Consider the following 20671-nt stretch of genomic DNA (forward strand, 5'->3'; position numbering starts at 1 on the left):
CTTACTCACTGAAGACATAAGAAAACTACTCTAGCTCACATAACATACTTGACCGCTAAATAACATGGTAAAATGAAAGATTATCTGAACCAGCTAACTGAAAGTCCTAACAAGTCTGAGACTGCAATTTTTAAAAACAGAAAACAAATGTAAATATGGGCCTACAGTAGTTCGACTTAAAATGACATCTTTCAAAAAGAATAACACGTTCCTTTTTATGGGCAGTGTGACCAAATGCAAAAACGTGGTCATTGTGAGAGACCGGCTCTCACGGACCATCAGACTTTTTGTTCGTCTTGACATTTGCAGTCATACTAGCAGGATATCTAATATCTATGCTGAAATGTAGTAAAAGATATATTAACTGCACTGAATGAAAAGTAGATTTAATTGCACTGATATTAAAAAGCAGTACAGCTTTTCCAAGCATACATATGAATGTGTTATACATGACTTAAGCAAAATTTGACACTGAAAGTTAAGAAAAGTGCTAGTAATTCAGATATCCATTCCCTCATTACACAGGCGCTTATAGGATGTTATTCCATTTTCAATTGTCTGTGAATTTCAGCAACAACATACAACATTAACACTTTCTTGAATCCCTTGACAAAAACAAAAAAAACTCATATTTTCCACATTATTATTTTCATTTTGAGCAGCTTCAGGGACCACTGTGTGATTTTACACTGTATCATATTTAAAATGGAAGAGAAAAAGTTCAGAAAACAAAGGATACGCCTGAATTTAAACAATAAAGGGACCATTGAGACACCTCAACAGACACCAATTGTGCATTTTGCTTCTAGAGCCTAAGCACACAAGAACTGATGCTTGTGAAACGTGAAAAATCACATGATATGGCAGGGTTTGCTAATCATGTCCTGAGCAGACAGGAAGTACTTGTGGTTAGATCGAAGGTTAGTAAAAGTACTGAAGGTTTAGAAAGACTGCACTTGAATTTGATTCTTACAATAAAATACAAGTACTGATATGATTACTAAGAGTACGTAAACAAATTAAGTTTTAATAAGTAAGGCATAAAGAAAAAAAAACTGTTGGTGTTCAGGATTGTACATCCCAATATGTCCAGCATAATGTAAGTGTATCAGAATTTTGTCACTTGTCCAATCCACAGCACAGTCATTAATACTTAAATGCAAATTACTTTAGTTACTTTAATACTGATTTCGGTCAATGTACAAATGGATGAAACACTGGACAAAACAATGAAAAAGGCGTCCATTTTGAGTCATCAAAAGAAATACTGGTGTTTGGTCTCTCGAAGTCACAATTTGTTGAGTGAAATACATTGAAAAGTATAAGGCACGATGTGATTGGCTAATCAGCTTTTCAGGTCTGGTCCCTTATTGGCCGTGGCTCAGCTGTCCTCCTCGTCGTCACTGATGAGTGTGCGGCCGTCCAGGGTATTGTCTCTCTCCCGCAGGAAAGTCTGACGGATGGCTTCCAGCTCGGTGAGCTCCAGACGGACCTTCTCCAGGTGGAACGTGCGACGGTTCTGGATCTGCCTCAGTGGGAACGGGTTCATGTCCACAAAGGCCAAGCTCATCAACTTCCTGTGAGAAACACAAGATCACATATAAAGAAATAACTATACAGCAAAATAATAGACAATATTCCTTCAAAAAGGCTCCCAAATGTAAAAAAAATAAACATAATATGTATAATATGGTGATAGTAATATATACTGTATGATATATAATATAATACAGTGTTCCTATGGCTCAGTGGTAGAGCATTGCGTTAGCAGCACAAGTTTGTGGGTTCGATTCCCCCGGAACACACGTTAGGTAAAAAATGTTGGCCTGCATGCACTGTAAGTCGCTTTGGATAAAAGGGTCTGCTAAATGCATCATTTTAATTTTTTTAATTATACAATAAAATTAGATATTACTGGTGTAATGATTTACACCAGTAAATGATTTAATTATATTATTAGTAAAGCAGCTGATGTGTATCAAGTTGTATTCCCACCGCTGATAAATCAAACTGAAATTACAAAATATTTTAAAAAAGAGAATATAATAAATATATATAATATAAAATACTAATAACAGAATATTATTTGATTATTCATTATTATTATTATTAATAAAATATTAAATTATAAATAAAGAAATAAAATGTAGCCACTATAAATTGTCATATTTTCTCAAAGTCAAAATACAAATTTTAAAACGTTTCTGAAAGTGTTTCATGATCATTTATTGCGGTCCCTTAAAGCAGTGGTCCCCAACCCCCGGGCTGCGGACCGGTACCGGTCCGTGCGTCATTTAGTACTGGGCCGCACAAGAAAGAATAAATAACTTACATTAAAGCTGCAGTCTGTAACTTTTGGCGCTCGCGTCTGGCGGAAGAACATTGTAGCCGGAGCTACTTCTCTCTGTTTACATCTATGGCGAGTCACGCAGGTACTGCGCTACTCTGCAGCGTTGCCGACCCCAACCAGACTAAAATAGTCCTAATATAAACACTTATTATAAGGGTAACGTAGTGATTAAGGAAAAGACAAAAACACGGTTTGGAAAATGGATTCATGATGTACTTGCTCATTATATATATTTTTTACATTTTCGACACAAAACAACACTGTGGCACAGCCCTGCACTGATTGAACCAGTAGAGCCGGGAGCGGTGGATTTTTGTGGTATCTTATATTTTTCAGGCATGTTTAAACGTCACAGAGTCAGTGAGCGTTAGGGGCAGAGAGGATGTTATTCATGCTATGTTGTTGGCGTGATGTTATGAGGACGCTGCTAATAAAGTTGCATACGAATACACAGTGGATTCATGTTATTACTATATTTGCAATATACCACAGTTTTTATGCCAATCGCATCATTTTATTTTGTTGTATTTTTCCGTCACACCTTAAAGCCCGGTCCGTGAAAATAGTCTGACATTAAACCGGTCCTTGGCGCTAGAAAGGTTGGGGACCGCTGCCTTACAGCAGAAGCACAAACCTTGCATCCAAGATTGTACGTGTGAAGTACCGAAGGTACTTGAAAATGGTCATGGGATCCTGAAGCTTTAGAAATTCCTCTTCTTTGTATTTGAAGAGGGCAAGAGCAAATCTGAAAATTATCTGCCGAGGCAAAAAGAGACATCAGCACACAACTAGACTCATAATTATGACTCATTGTGGAAATGAATAATAAGAAGGTGAGTAATAAAGTATTATCTAAGTGTCTGAGGATTTGCAATGCTCATTTTAGATTTGTCAGTAAATCTTTCAAGTCATCTGTGTCTTTGTTAAATAAACTATTACTTAGACAACAATTCTATGTTGAAGGACCATGTCTACACAACTCTCCATACCTTGGGTCCCTCATAGAGAAAAGCGTCCCAGATCTTGAAGAGGATGTCACTGACCACGCTGTCCACAAACACAACCAGGAACCAGTTGAAGGTGATGAGAGAGGTGTCCACCTTATAAAGCTCAAAATGAGCATGAAGCCTGGGTAACTTCTCGTACATCAGGTCCTTCAAAACACGCTGATCTACCTACATCGAAAACAAGATACAGTCAAAAACAATTGACAGACAAAGCAAATTTTGTGATAGAAAATACCAGAACACCATTTCATGGACTTATTTATGGGCCAGTATATATTAGTCTCCATTGGCAGGTCTGGCAAAAAGCCTGCTGCAGTCACATGTCAGCAATGAAAAGCCATAACTAGCAGCGTGCCAATAATGTGGTTTCAATTAAAAATCACTTTGCTAGTTACCCTGCATATGAACATGTAGTTAGTAACTGGAAACTAAACAAAGGAAAGTTGCATGAGGCCAAACTGTGGTAAAGTTAGTTCAACAAGCATGTTAATAATGTCTTGTCGATGGGAAGGAGCTCATTGTGACAGATGACAGAACAGAAAAGAGATGTGCTGTTAGCCTGCTGCTAGTGAGTCATATCCAGCAAACAAAGACATTCACAAAGCCCCGTGCTCCGATTGCCAGAGTTTTTGGGGGGCTTTTCTTATCTGTGAAAAACAGATCTTGAAACAGTACCTGTGAGCCTAGCAGTGTTTTAGTGTAATAGTCATGTGGCATGAAAACCTCAACAATGGCCACAAGACACCAGAAAGCGTCCTCTTGCTCCAAATACAGAAGAGCGATAGCTGCCAGCCTGAAACAATCAGATTTCAGATCCATATATTTTAAGATGTAGATGTCATTTCAGACATGAAGAAACAAAAACACCCCACACTAGAGCTGATGGAATCGTTTGCTACCTGTTGAGGCCTTGGCAGTAGCCGATAACTGGATTCCTCCAGGAGAAAGCCACCAGCACATTCCTGAGTTTCTGGATGCCATCCGAGTCAGGAGAGGCATAGTGCTTGTTGTTAGGAAACGTCCGGAGAAGATCCAGCTCTATCTGCTTACAGGCTGGGTTTGGTTTTTCATTTGCCGTGGACAGAAGGTTCTGGTAATAGTCTTTTGACACATCTTCACGCATCTTCTTCACATGGAAGTTCACGCACCAGCTCCACACCTTGGAACGGTGGTTATGGGGAACCCCACTTCGCATCAGTGCCTTAAGTTCTGGCGAACGAACCATCTCTCTGTTCATGGTGATGGCCATGTAGTTGTCCCACTTCACCCTGACTGAGGTCTCCTGGTCTGTCAGGGAGAGGGACTTCAGGTCTAGTGCTCTCTTTTTGGCTTCAAGCTTTTCCTCCTCATCCTCTTCCTCCGGGACAGTTTTGAAGCCATAAATGTCATACTCACTACATGAGAAAGCAAACAGCATCACTGGGTTATTTGGTTTATTTGTAACAAAAGACAATCTTCAAAGTATAAAGCAAAATTTAACAGTAATAATTAGGGCTGCAACTAATGATTATTTTGATAACCGATTAGTTGACCGATTATTTTTCGATTAACCGATTAATCGGATTAAACCCCTATTTTCTTTATTTTAATTTTACTGATAAAAACACACTATTCCACATTCTGCCCAATGTCTTTAAAACAAATGTGCCAACTGAATGCTTGGAAAACATACAATGCTTAATTTATTACACCACCTCTCATAAGAAAAAACAAATATTTTAGGAATCTAAAAAAAAAAAATCTAAAAATGTTATTGTAATTTTTGTACAAATAACAAACTGAAACAACTAAATAGTATTAATTCACATAAAAAAATGGCCTCCTTCATCTTTGATAACAGCTTGCTTGCTGGCATTGTTTATGTACTTTTAGACTAATTGGGTATCTGAATAAAAAAAATACTATAAAGCACTTGACACATTTTTTCTGCCTTCCACAGATAACAGCAATAATTATATTATACCATTAAAAATAGCTTACTACTGTTACTAAAAAGCTTATGCATATTGGATGTCAAACCAATACAGAAAGCAAAAAAAAATATTTTGGTATTTACCAATACTGTTAGTTAAGAGCAGCAGTGGCACAAACCTTACAAAATTGGTTAAAAACTTTCCATAAATTTGCATGCACTTTGATCACAATTCAGTCTCCTCTTACTGTCATTTCTTCATCCTGTAAAAGCATCTGATATTTACATTCAGACAATTATACGCTGCGGTCTCTTCACAGTTTGTACTCTCATAAGCTACTCGCACTGAATGTTGACTTTTAAACCTAAATATAAATGTTCTACAACAGATATTTCAGCACAATAAATGTTTTTGCGCTGAATATCTTCTCCCTCTCCTCTCTGTGTTCTGTCTGTTTAACGCACGCACCCGCCGCACTGGCACTGTGTCAGTAAATATTTTAACTAAACGTGGACTGTTTGGGAGGGCCTTTATGCAAAAATGGAAAGGTTTGCATGAATTTGTGGCATTTACAGATAAGGATATGACCGTTAACAAAGTGTTTTGTGCCGAGGCACCTGAAAGACAAGCCATTACGCTAATGGATCAGCTTGAAGCTTAAAATAAAGAATTATCATGTTTCAGCTGCAGTTGTACGTGCACTGTGGGCAGACCCGAATAATCGATATTAAGAATCATTGTTGATGATTCTCATTATCGATAATAATCGATTTTATCAATTAGTTGATTCAGCCTAAGTAATAAACAACTAGTTGGGTTGTTGTTAAAACAACTAATGGAAACCAAACATGGTTCCACTAAAGAAGAACATGACATGTTTTGCAGAACCAGGAAAACATCCTGGTCCTATAACAAGTAGCATTTGAAGAATGCTAACAAGATCAAACATGTTTGAAGAAGGTATCTTTAGAAAGGGAGGCTAAACAAAACTGAAAGTAAACTCAAAAGAAAATTCATATTGAGTGGTGAGCTAGTTCTTCTCTTTGTTTTGGTAACAGAAAGCTTTAAGAGGCTATATATTCATTAGGGCCTTTCGCACCACAGGAGCCTTTTCATAGTACCAGAACTAATTGTGGAACTACCCACTTTTGGGTGTTTTCGCACCGCTGGAACTGAGTGGGAATTTAGTACCAGACTGCATTTTTCGAGAACCAGATTAGCTCCTACTCCAGAGCAGGGTCTAACCAGCACAACCGGTACTATCCGTGACATAAGTAAACACTTGATTGGCCAGACGGCAAAACGCCCTCACCTGCCATGATTTAAAATGCTGTGTAAACATACTGTAAACATTGTGTCAACTTATTTCGCAAGTATGATGAACAGCGATAAATATACGGACGCTGAAGTGCAGGCACTTGTAGCAAATGTAGCACTGCCAGTTGACCTTTCCATTCTTTCAACGGCTTTACGTATACGTCAACAGTCCATGTCCATTATTGTGAAACCCGCAAGACACAATAAAAACACAGCTCTGATCACAGCGTCCTCCATCCTTCTGTTGTTAATGTTATTCTTCTTTGTTAACGTTGTTGAACGCCGCGCACAAATGACATCGCTGTCGACCGGCTTACATCACATCCTAGTACACACTGTCGGTGCAAATGCAACCCTTTAAATGGTACTGGGAAATATTTCGCGCAAAATCGTCCCTGAACTTTAATACTGTACATTAAGTTCTGAAACTAAAGCGTTGCGAAAGGCCCTATTGCCATGTCAACTTTTGTATAAGTATTTTTGCAACCGAATACACATAAGTGACCTAACTAGGGAGGAGTATCTGTACATAAAAAAAGCTAGGGAAATACTATTTTTTGTGACATGATACCTGACAGCGTTGGGTTTGAGGATAGGGTGTTCCTGCTGGTCTGTGCTCTCCACCTGTAGTGCATCTTCTAGTAAGCGGCTAATGACCTCTCCGCTACGGGTCTGCTCAGAGGAGGAGCAAACGGGAGTCTTCACTTCCTGTAGTAAAACCAGGTACTTACTCTCCACCTGACACAGCTTGGCTTCCAAACTGGTGCACTGTAGAACACACAACGAAGGAAGAAAGAACATGTGAAGAACAGAAATGATTCCTCAGCTATCCAAACATGCACAGGCAAGCTTGCAACGTTTGGAATGCTAGGGAAAAGGAAATGTTAACATGACACATAAGAAAGAATCTGCAAACACAACATCCAGGGTGGTTTGTGTGCAGTGAGTAGCTAAAGTCACAGACCTTCGCCTCTAGTGCTTTTTCTCTGGATTCAGCATTTCTTCTTAAGACCGTCAACTCCAGAATTTCTTTGTTTAAGAAGTTATTTTGGGATTTGTAGCCCTGAAGGCTGTCCTGGAAAAGTGTAAAAAAGCCAAAAGGTTGTACGTTAGACACCAAAAATAATGCACAAAACAGTCTTGAAGTGTTTTTTAATCTAACATGCAATAAACAGAAACCTACTGCATAAGGATATGAGAATTTAATTGGTTTTGTGAAAAAAGACTCAAGACTTGTCTTGGACTCAACATCAAGGACTTCTAACATGACTTAGGCTACGTTTACACGACAATGATGCAGTCAAAAACGGAAAAGTATTTCCCTTGCGTTTAAAAAAAATTTCACAAATAAATACACAACGTTTTCTAAAATATTTGCGTATCCGCAAAATAGCCAAAAACACCGTATTACGTATGCCAGGCCAGTAGTTGGCGCTGTCACCTTGTTAGTAAACAGTACCCGTAGGAAAGTGACAATTATATGTTGTATACGATGCGTCTCCGCTGTTGGTTGTAATTTTGAAGTAAATCCACACTTTGTTGAAGAAGCGTTAGCAAACTCTTGAGCAGCAACAACAGTACCATGTTCTCCACCACTGTTGTGCATGTTTGTTCGCGCTTGTCTTTAAAATCATGTCTACATACCTAACACGTACTATGCACGCGCAAAACGTCATCTTTTTCAAAGATTGGCGTATTAGGTGTTTGCATGGAAACGATAACAGTGGCGTTTTCAAAAACATGCAACTTGAAAATATGCGTTTTCAGTCCCCAAAACGCCATTGTCATGTAAACGAACAGGCAAAACGAATAAAAAGTTTCCCGTTTCTTGCTGAAAACTTTGTCTTGTAAACGGCCCCTTAGTCTTACATGCAACTCTTGACTATGTCAGATGCATTTCACCCTTAGCTCTCACTGAGCACCCATTCACACATTTATATACATATTCAGATATAGTGATTAGAAAGTACATATATTAGTATGTTCTTGTGCTACCTTCAGGTTGTCCAACTCTTGCTGTTCCCTAGTTGCACTAGGTGAGTTGCATTCAGCCGACTGGGTTCCTTCATTACCACTCTGCTGGGAAAGTTTCATGATGACTTCATCCTTGGCCTGAATGGTCTCCATGAGCATGCCCAGCTGTTCATTTATCTCCCCAACTTTGATCTTTAAACTCTTCAACTCCTGTTGGAGACTCTCCTTCTCCAAGGCTAGCTTCTCCATGTGTCCACAGAGGTCTTTGATCTGGGTGTCCCTCTCTGCCAGGGCTTTGTCCACCTCATTCTCAGCTTGGTCCTGACTGTCAGGCCCCATGTTCACAGGAGACACTGTGGAACGCCAATCACATTGGGAGCTACGTAGTGCTTGTTGGAGAAGATGAACCAACTCCTGGTAGAAGAGAATACTGTGTGAGATCAGCAGACCTCAGCGATCAATCAATTACTTAGATAAAGTACTCAAAAACACCAACTTATCAAGCAAAATGGGGATCCTTCATAGTCACTGATTAGTCTTTACAGTCCTGAGGTCAAAGTTTGCAGTGGTAGCCAAATCTTCTACTGAACGCCTACTATCTTACTATCCTATAGAGTTTACCAGGACCAACTAATCAATGTGTTCTGAATTACTTAAATAATAGGCAGGGGTAATGAAGCAGAATTGGAACTGAAGTCCACAGAAACGTAGCCCTCCAGAAGCAGGGTTGGTTACCCCTGCACTAGAACTGGTTGCAAAAATGTATACCTTAGTCAGCTGACACTTGTCTTTTCATGATGTTGACTAAATTACTCATTTTATTTTATTTTTTACTTCAGCTTGGCACAATAAATATCAAGGGAACTCAGAACACTTAGCACTCTTAACTGGGGTAAAAATAAGTCAGGGGCTTGTCCGGGATGAAGTAATTTGTGTTACGTTCTGACCCTAGAATTGCCTGGTATTGTATTATGTACTGTAATACCTAATCAGATCAATATTTTGGAGAAAGGTTTTGATATTCTTCAGCTATCAAATGTCATTGATCTTCATGGACTGGTGAATTATCACCAAACTGATATAAAAAAAGAAACCTGGAGATCAAATACAGTTCATCATTTTTCTGTACAAACATTCAGTTTACCTTGCAAAAATACATTTAAACAGTTTCAAAAGTCTGCAATGATGCAACCTGAACTAAGACAAGGAACTGAAATGCAGGTACAAAGAAAGACCCATTGCAATTTGTTGGCTCTGGATCAAGTTTTAGTTTTCATTTTTGATAGATACTTTCCTCAGCATGTTTTTAAATGAAAGTTTTAGTAAGTAAGTTTCTCAGCATGTTTTAATAAAATGAAACATTATTTTCAGCCATTAATGAATCATTCTCATCACACCTAATTTAGTGAGGTATTGAGCAAATTTTGGGGAATATGCAAATCGCAAAGAAAACATGTTAATAAAATATTATCAATAATGTTGTAATAATGAATAAACACTGTATTGTTTCTATATGTTAAACAGAATCATTATTAAGAGCTGTTAATGTGTTAAAAGCACAACCAGGGGCCAAAGGGGAACTTTAAAGGGAAAGAACAACAACAGTACCCATTTTGTGGTTCTCAAGGCCATTGCTTAAGATGTGCTGACACCTTTATAGAAAAGCACACAGAAATATATGGCTGATGTAAAAAAAATGGCTTACTGCACCAAAGCCTGAACGTGGATATAAGAAAAGTCTGTGCAAGTATGTGAGGATGTGTAGAATAATCAGTTACTGTCTGATTATTAACTTTTCACATGGGAAATCCCCATGAATAAGTGTTACAAGGAATGAGGAACTATAAGCAAACAGCTATGAAATTCCTATAACTGTTTCGAACTGCAGCCTGCCTTTGCAGTAAGACTACTGTATGTCAGCATGGTACAACATAATGAAAAAATGATTGTAGATACACATTTAAAGGCTCCCATCCCTCAAGCAAATTCTAGATTACAAATACAAGATTGCAAATTCAAATTTTACACTAACACCAGCTTGCTTAAACACACCAAAGAAATAAAATACAGTTCATGGCCATCAAGGATGAAACTTAAGAGACTTGATAGCTTTATTCATATCGTACCTTCTGACTGGTGAGCTCTTCTCTGAGCTGGTTCTCTTGCTCCTGCAGGCGACTGATCTCCTCCTGCTGGCTCTGAAAGCGGAGCTGCAGTTCGGAGGTCTTGGTCCCGTTACATTCAACCGGCGAGCTCTCTGCGCTGCGGTTGGGTTTCCCAGAGCCCATGTGAAAGGGCCGTTTCATTCTGGAGGGGTTGCGGAAGTCAAACGTGAATGCTGAGCCAATGGAGTCTATGGACAGTCAAGAGTGACAAGACAGACACAGTTTCAAAGGCATTCTGTTTAACTGAATCACTTGTGTGTCATTAAAATGATTGAACGATTATCTTACATCGTTGAACCTGAGATGGGCTTTCCCGGCGCTGGCTGTCAGGTGGGGGTTTGTGCTCGGTTGTGTCTTTGGTTGGAGGATCGACGATCTCCCAGTCCTCACTGCTGGCTGTGTGAAACACACTGCGTCTGTTTTCTACTCCTCGGCTGGCTCGCAGGTGAGACATGCTATTTCTGATAGACGGTTACATAATATATGTGTTTACGGTGTATATTTATTATGTATATAAATACACACACACGGGCATGTATATTTGAGAAAAATATGTTACGTTTATATATTAAATAATAAATAATAATATGTAAATATTCTTTTAGTATATGCTGTATGTATGAGTATTTATATATACACATAATAAATATACACAATAAACACACAAATATCATGTAAACAAAAACGTTTATTTTGGATGCGATTAATCGCGATTAATCATTATTATTTACATAATTACAGTTGTTCTTATATATACTGTATATAAAATTCATAATTCTTGCTCTACATGCAGAATTTCAATTAAATACAGTCCAATTAAACCCTTAAAAAAAAACGATGCTCAATAGCGGTCATCCTATTGTGATTCTCCCAGGATCCTACCTGATCTCAGAGCCCCAGTGTCGGAGGGAGTTGAGAGCTGCGCTGGGTTGTGCCACAGGGTTACGCGCCGACTGAGGACCGACCAGCCCATCATTGTCCATCTCCACAGCAAAGTCACTCCGAACACTTTCCATGCTCTCGTTGGGCTTCTCATAGACCACTGCTTCTAAAACAACACAGTCACAGTTTGAGTTACAGTTACTTTTCATCAATCTAAGATATGTCTGCACTGCAGAGAAACACGTAATTTCATTGTACAAAAGGTCTTTTGTATCCCTCATTAACATATGTACAAATAATTATTTCATTCATAAATAGCCGACTTTTCGAATTAGAACAATATTTCTTTCATCAACATTTAATATTTCTTGATGGGTGTTTCCAACTAACAGTGGTAATAGGGTTGACAGTTAGTTGCATGAATAAATCCTGTATGTAGTGTATGTGTCTGATTAAAAGAAATGAAAAGAAATGTAAAATGATGATTTGTATTTTTTCTGTATATTACATTAGATTTACATAATGCATTTTTTTTTAAATAAATCACAGGTGTTCCCCAGGTTATACAACCGTGTTATCATTCAACCCCCCTTATTTAATTAAACTACAATTGCTTGGCCTTGTCAAAATTGCATCATCGTCTTTTTAGGAAGTGAACTCTGCAAAGACAAATGTCTTCTCTTTTTTTAATACAGTTGTTAATCCATGTGTTTTTGTATTCATGGACAATCTTACATGATCCACCCTGTTACTGTGATTTATTAAATTAAAGAACTGATCACAGTAAAGCAGATATTTATAGAAACTAAATTCACTTTCTAATAAACACCTTGTAGTTGCAAGTAAACTCTAAAATGGTCAACCATGTTATTATTTTGCTGCATATATGTGTATTAATTTGAGTATGAATATATATCGTCGGTTTTAAACAAATATGTAAGTGGATTTTGATGCGAGAGGACAAGAGAGAATGGACACGGAGGAAGCATTGTTATGAATTACGGACTCGTAGTTTGGCCAAAAAGTGATGTTTAAGTTAAAACCCCTTAATGATACATTTGTTTATGACAAACATGCAGCTTTTCACTTCACAAGATGTTAACCGATGGACTGGAGTTGGGTGAATTACTTGTTTTTATCAACTCTCATTCTGACGGCACCCATTCACTGCAGAGGATCCATCGGCGAGCAAGTGCTTTAATGCTAAATTTCACCAAATCTGTTTTTGAACGAAGAAACAAACTCATCTACATCTTTGGTGACCTGAAGGTGAGTAACTTTTCAGCAAATTTAGATTTCTGAGTTAATTACTCCCCAGTAAATCAGTCTGTTTACATGCTGAGCTATAATCTTCATACAATGAAAATATAGTAAGGAAGTATCAGAAACCACTACATAGATTACTCTCTGATTCTGGGAGTAGTAATAATGTTGCTGACTAATATCTACATTTTTGCAAGCGTAAAGCATTTACAGTTTTAAATATAGCTGTACTACCACTAAATGGGACAAACGTTAATGTGACAAGACACTTTCCAATAATTTTGCTTTACTGTACTACGGTTATCAATACAAAGGTCAGTAACAACTATGTTGTGCTGAATGAAATGACTAAAGGCTCACAGGTGCATTTGTTTTATGTTAATGAAAAAAAAAAAAAAACGAATCGCTAAGTGCCAGTAATAAGGAAGAAGCACACTGGCTTTTTGTTTTGGTTCTGCCTTTTCAACTTCTAAAAAATAATCCGAAATGCTACAGCTATTCACATACAGCAGAAACCACAGAACTGTCTGGGGGTTTGAAGATCCTTTATGAAAAAAACTCGAACCATTACTAAGATCTGTTCGTTGGCTGCTTTCACAACAATATAATATCCAGAACAGTACATATTTAGAGATACAAATAACATTCTACTTTATATTTACTCATATGCTTTCTAAAAACAGGAAACTATGTAAAATGGTGACACATGGCTGAGCAATCATGCACATTTATGATATTTGACTCATCTTGCGTGAAAGACAGCAAACAAACTATAGGTTGACAATAAAACATTCGCGCGAGAGAGAGAGAGAGAGAGAGAGAGAGAGAGAGAGAGAGAGAGGCCATGACCAACAACTGATTATTATCGTTCTCTCTTTCAGTGCACTGAGTGTATGTCACAGTCTGCTGACTTCTCCATGTATCTCACCTGCATCTTTAGCCACCAGGCCTGTATGTGGAAAAAGCGGGGTGGAGGAGCACCAGCTGTCTCTGTGGCCAGACATTTTGCAAAAGTCCCATCGTTTCTGCTGTAACTGCTGCAGCCAGTAATGCATCACCTGCCTGTTGGGCGCCTGCACGTAAAAAAGGAAAAGAAAAGTAGTGTGAAACCAAGGGTCTATTTTTGCTCTATTGTTTTTGTGGTATAACAGCAGTCTTGGGAGGAACAGGGTCAGGTGTGAATGTGACTGGCCCCTTTGAGAATCATCACGCTGGTTTCATTCTCAGTTCCAGTTTACACTTCAGTGATGAAGCTTCTCTTTAACTGTGAGAACGAGAAACAAAATACATTTAAAAACAACAGCCAGTTTAACACTAATAAACAGTCAATGACTGTCCACAATCAAGAAATAAGAAAAATGATTTTAAAAAATCTAGTTTGAAACAGAAAGTCCTTGTGTACTTGTAAAAATGTCCTCTTTGTGTTCATTTTGGATGCACATGGCTTTGAAAACATTTTCAAGAATAGTTTATACTTAATGCGTCGGAAAAAAATCAGATTTTTCTGTAACCTATATATGTGTACATACATATCTTAATTATCATTTTCAAAAAAACATTTCAGTGTAAATACCATTTTTGGAGAACATAATATTTTTACTTTCCCTTATTTACATAAATAAATATTTATACACACACACACACCCACCCACAAACACAAAAATAATCATAAACACACACACACACACACACACACATATATATGTTCTGATTATTTTATTTTATTTTATTATTTAATTATTTATTTATTGAATTTGGTTGCACCACTTGACTTGACTGAGACTGAAACTGAATATATATATATATATATATATATATATATATATATATATATATATATATATATATATATATTTAGCACTATAGTAAAGTAGTAAAGCAGTTATTAATTTTTAATTACTCTCTTTTAATTAGACTTTTGTCAGGAAAGTTATATAGCCCTGTCATTGTTGACTATGTTCCTGCAAAATATAAAAATAAGTAAATAATTTGAATTCAGAGAATTAAGAACATATATACGCTCATGAATTGCATTTTTAATACAGTTTTGACTAAATTAATAAACAAATTATGTAATTGACCCCACAATGTTAAATTACATTTGGTATGCATTATGCAACCTTAATGCAAAACCCATAACGCATTTAGTCAAGGGGTACAGGGCTCATCTTCAGTCAGTACAGGCATGCTGGGAACCACGCCAATGCCGTCTCACTGAAGATCTGTTTGAAGACATTCCCTTCAACCTAGATCCTGATACCAAAGAGCTACACTGTAGCATCATGAGGGCCTGAAACCACAGTAGTGTGAAATACATTTTCTAGAAATTTAACTTGATGTTGAGAAAGCGACATCTTGTTACATTACTAAACAGTTTCAGATCTAACTACTTTCTTAACTACTTTCTGTGTCCAGTGAAAGGACCTGCAGAGCTTGCAAAGACAGCACAGAAACAGAAACAATCATGTGTTATAGTTCTACATTCTCAGGCAAGGTGTTCAGAGCACTGAAGAGTCCAGTGTGTTATATTGTATCCTGACAACAGCTGAATGACTGAGCCATTGTGCATTGTGTAAAGAAACCTTCCCTTCTGAATACATGTTTCCTTAAATAAATGCAGCAAAATCTGGAATCCATAATTTTATTTTAATGTTGAGGCTACATTACACATTCATATATAGTATACATGAAATTAAAGGGATTAAAAATACAATATTTGTTGTTACCTTTATATTGTTGGTTTTTTTTTTTTCATTTTAGTTATGTTGTTGTTTTGTCATTTTTTATTTTTTTCATTATAACATGTCAAAACATTTTTATTTATTTTTTTACATATTTTTAATATGTCCATATATTTTAATTACATTCATTTGATACGTTGTTTTCATTTTATTTTTATTTGTAATTATGATATTAGCTTTAACTATAGAGTCAAAAAAGAAATCAAATTATGCATGCATGGTCAACAAAAATCACATGCATAATTTAACCTAAAATGGAAAATATGAATTTACACTCAAGTATATATATATATATATATATAAGCTTTTGACATTATAAGGATGGTCTGTAACCACGTATATTAAATAATATCACAATATTAAAGTGCATTAAAATAATCTAGGCCAATTTATTCAATGCAATTAATATTCATATGGACATAGGTCTCATGCATTTGATTTTTATTAGCTTTTGTTAGATGTTTAATATCAATAACATACCTTGAGCAGGAACTCCTTCCCCTCGGTGTGGATCTCAAAGAGCCCCTCTTCCACCTCCACATCATAGTTGAAACAAGCATCCGCTATCTCAATGTGTCCCAGTGGAAGGACGTCTTGAGGAGTCTTAAAATAATACAAGTAACATTTCCTGGGGTCGTACACAAACCAGCGCGTCTTGAAGCCTCTCAGGGGCCCTTTCCCTGTCAGCTTGTTCAGGTAGCCGCACAATTTGACGCTCTGCTCCGTCGAGCCCTCGCAGTCGGAAACATCGAAAGACCTGGTCGCCAGGATCCGGGAGCTCCTGCTGGGGTTGGCAGCGCTGTCATCCTCTTCATGCATCTTTCTCTGGACTTTCTTCTCCTCTATCTAGCAGCGGACACGAAGTTTCCACCCGCATGACGTCACGTGACTCCCATTCTCGTGCTACTACCGCAGGGGATGATGGGACATGTGGTTTGACTGTAGTTATGATGGAAACACATGGTTTAACGGATTACAAGCGAAAGTTTATGTTTCATCATTCTGACAAAGTGAAGTGTGAAGCCGGACACTGTTATTATATTTTGCTTTATAATGAAGCATAATTCGCAAGCATATTTGATGTTGTCTCTCAAGATAACCGTTAGGTGGGGCAAAAGAGTCATATATTTCATAATATGGTTTTACCCTGCTGCTGTGTGCTGTTTTTTTGCCTGCATGTTACCCAATATTTTATTTATATGTAGGCTATATATTTAAATTATTACAAAAGTATATATTTAAATGTATTAAATAAATGCTACTGCAAATGTACTGCACAACTGTCCAGTAAAAACATGTTATGTGTGTGTGTGTGTGTGTGTGTGTGTGTGTGTATAGACTATACACTATACGTTTATTTACAATAGGCTATACATTAAATTAAATTCATAAAAAATACGATATTTGTTGTTACCTTTATATTTTCTGTTTTTGTTTTCATTTGAGTTATTCTGTTGTGTTTTGTCATTTTATTTGTTTTATTATTTTACGTCGAAACATATTTTTGAAATACATTTTTAATCATTTTTATTTATTATAAAAACCATAATATAGTGGATTTTTTTATGTGTCCATATATTTTAATTACATTCAATTGATACGCTGGTTTAATTGTATTTTTACAGTTATTCATTTAGCTGACGCTTTTATCCAAAGTGACTTACAATTGCTATATTTGTCAGAGGTCGCACGCCTCTGGAGCAACTAGGGGTTAAGTGTCTTGCTCTGGGACACACTGGTGTCTCACAGTGGATTCGAACCCGGGTCTCTCACACCAAAGACGTGTGTCTTATGTGTTGGCGCAGTTGGCAACATTTTTATTTGTATTTATGGTTTTAGCTTTAGTTAATTATAGTCAAAGTTATGCATGCATGATGCACAAAAATGTTCACACAGTAAAATGTGCTTTTGTAATACAGTTTGTGTGCACATATATGTATGTGTGTGTGTACACACTATATTACAAAATCACATTTTACTGTGTGATATTAGCGTGATTGCAGCAAAGACAGGCTAGCATTTATCTTCTGCAAACTTCCCCTCTTGTTTTTTGCTCACCTCCCTCTCTCCTCAGTGAAAGAGATGAGCGCGCGCATCACATGATGAGACTGAAACCATTTAATGGTTCGGACCGTGGGCAAGAAGTCTGACACACTTTCAGCAGAGCCTCCATTTCTTCGTAGCTTCACACTTCACTTTGTCAGAATGATGAAACATTACCTTTCGCTTGTAATCAGTTAAACTGTGTGTTTCCATGTCGACGAACTATCTGCAGTTTGTCTGAGATGAAAAGAGAGAGAGAGGGGGAAACACTTTGGTCTCCTGCAGCGCGAGTCTCTCACGAGCTTTCCTGAAGGTGATATCTGTCACTGACGCAAATTACAAACTGGTATATTCAACGCAGGAAAAACAGAAACCCATAGCCTATTAAAATGGGAAACAATTTAAACACCTGATAAGAAAGAGTCAAGACAAAATTTAGGTTGGATCGAGAAAACCTAGCCTGGAAATTTGAAGTAGCCTAGTTTTAAAAGTTTCAAAAGTTTGAAATAGATAGATAGTTTTCCAAGAGTATGATGCTTAGTGTTTTAAAAATCTGTCAGTTTTTAAAAGTTGTGTAGTTTATTCCAGCCTTAAGTAGATTATCTGGCTTTCTCAAGCCAACCTAATTATTTATTTTGCATAAACAGTAGATCAGTTCACAGAATAAAGGACCGTTCACATTATGGACGATAACTATAACAAAATATTTTAGCATTTTCACCAAAACGTTTTCCATAATGAATAATAAAACACAACAACGCGTGATAAATTTCAAGCTCTATATATAAGGTCAGTCGATTCTTATTGGCTGTTGTTTTTAGCGTGAATGCATGCATTAATTAATCTTTTTTTTTTTTTTACATAATAGGCTACCATATTGTTTATTTGTTTGTTTGTTGTTAAAATGCACACTTTAAATGCTACTTTGTAACGGAAAATTATTTTTAGCTTGTTTTTCCTTTTATGCTTGTCTTATAAGATTCAGATCTTTAAAGCTGTTGCACACAAATCTGCAGCAAACAGATGTAACCGTCACTCTGACATTCTCCATCTGTCTGACCTTTCTGAAATGTCACTCTGTCTGACTTCTATTCCTCCACAGTGTCTCGCAGATAAGTGTCTTTTTCCTTTTACCTTCATGTTTAAACTTCTGGCCTCGATCCGCTGAGGTTCAAGTGGGTCATTCAACAACAAGTGTGTCACTTGTTGCCCTCATAATACTGTATACATGACTTTAATGACTTAAAATAGCTGGTCCTTAATTTTATTAATATTATTATTATTATTTCTATTCCCAGACAGCGAGCAGTTTCGGCCCAGATCTGGCCCACATTTGGGCTGCATGGATTTCACGGGGGCCAGATGTGGGCCGGTTCTTGGGCCGAAACTGTTTGCTGTCTGGGTTGTTGTATTCTGGTTATTTTCATTCAGAAATTGCTAGTAAATTTCACCATTAATTACAGAGAAATGTCAAGTTACACGTGAATATAACCATTTATTTATTTGATTTATTAATTGATTTTATTTGATATAGGCTAACGGACCCTTCTAACATCATGTGTTTATTTTTAACTATTTCCTAAATAAAAAAACTTTATCATAACGGAATCATTATCCTTTCAGCAAGTACAAACTTCAAGGACAATACAAATCCTGATCTTAAATTAGAGAAATTTCTTTAAAGATTTAAAGATTTTAAAAATATTAATAATTTTATTCAGCAAGGATGCATTCAATTGATCAAAAGTAAAGACATTTATATCGTCATGAAAGATTTTGCTTTCAAATAAATGTTGTTCTTTTGAACTTTCTATCTTGAAATAATAATAAATGTTTCTTTAGCAGCAAATCAGCATATTAATAATGATTTCTGGAGGATCATGTGACACTGAAGATTGGAGTCATGATGCTGAAAATTCAGCTTTATTCACAGGAATAAATTACATTTGAAAATTTATGAAAACAGAACACAGCTTTTTAGAACTCCACCATATACATTTTTTATTAATTTATTTTTTATTAAATGATGACCATAAGAGACTTACCAACGCCAAACCTTTGAACAGAAGTGTTTCAGCATTGATCTTTTATAAAACTATCAACCACGTTTTTATCTGAAGTTCAAAGCCGCGGTGATTCACTAAACTGATTTGACTGAAGACAAATTATATATACAGAAATGATTTTGACAGTCAACAGAAAAATCGTTCAAAGCAACTCCTCCACAGCACAACTGAGGAAGGCTTTTTGAAACAGGGCTTATTAGTCAGAAGAACAATTCCATGTTTTCAACATTACAGGAAGTCAGGAAGGACTGTAGGTGTCTGCTGTCACACAAACTCAGTCTCAAAGTTAGAAACGAAAGGCTAAAGTGCCTCATGGAAGAGAAAAAAAAAACTGGGGTTGAAATGATACAAGGGTGAGTAAATGACAGAATATATATATATTTTTTTTTTTGTTTGAACCATCCCAAACCGTATTGTTGTTTATATGTTATTATAAGTGATTCACCAACACCAAATAAGGAAAACAAGTACAGTCCCTAAACTATGACAGATCAAACCACTAATATACTGTAGAGTACCACTCTGTGACAGTGAGACACTGCATGGAAGGTCTCAGGAAAACCCTGTCCACCAGCGTGACACACACTGTTTCTGAGGAGGCTGTTGTCCCACGTGTGAGGGGTGGAGAGAGCAGAACAGACCAGCCTGGCCAAAAACCACAGCGCTACAGTACACACACTTTAACCCCGATGACTCAGTTATTGATCCTGCGCTACCACACTGACGACCTCTGGACCAACATGATGAAGCCACCGGGGACACTGATTTCAAAAACTGATTTATAGATCTTATGTAGTACTTTCAGCCATAAACAGTGTGATAACTATATATTTTATTGTATTCTAAATAATTATATTATATACATGCATTTAAATCTATATAAAATGTATTTAAAATACTATTAAAAAGTAATAAACATTACAGATTAATAAAATATATATATTTTTTCA

At 36.8% G+C, this 20671-nt stretch overlaps 1 protein-coding gene across 2 annotated transcripts; it reads right to left on the reverse strand.

Annotated features, from left to right (window-relative positions):
• Window positions 1-1153: 1153 nt before the first annotated feature.
• On the reverse strand, window positions 1154-16508 carry LOC132133023 (TBC1 domain family member 2B-like). Of its 2 annotated transcripts, none has more exons than XM_059545679.1 (13): window positions 16093-16508; window positions 13800-13944; window positions 11609-11771; window positions 11015-11187; window positions 10688-10914; window positions 8583-8975; window positions 7552-7662; window positions 7159-7355; window positions 4257-4751; window positions 4033-4150; window positions 3340-3525; window positions 2985-3106; window positions 1154-1577 (listed from the first exon to the last, which is right to left on the reverse strand). In XM_059545679.1, the coding sequence occupies exons 1-13, from the start codon at window positions 16429-16431 to the stop codon at window positions 1382-1384; spliced, it is 2865 nt and encodes a 954-aa protein (XP_059401662.1). In that variant the 5' UTR covers window positions 16432-16508; the 3' UTR covers window positions 1154-1381. The 2 variants fall into 2 exon arrangements, with proteins under 2 accessions (XP_059401662.1, XP_059401661.1); XM_059545678.1 differs by having other exon boundaries at window positions 11609-11774; window positions 16093-16507.
• Between the last annotated feature and the right edge of the window lie 4163 nt (window positions 16509-20671).

This window comes from Carassius carassius, chromosome 50 (genome assembly GCF_963082965.1).
Source record: "Carassius carassius chromosome 50, fCarCar2.1, whole genome shotgun sequence".
NCBI lineage: Eukaryota > Metazoa > Chordata > Actinopteri > Cypriniformes > Cyprinidae > Carassius > Carassius carassius.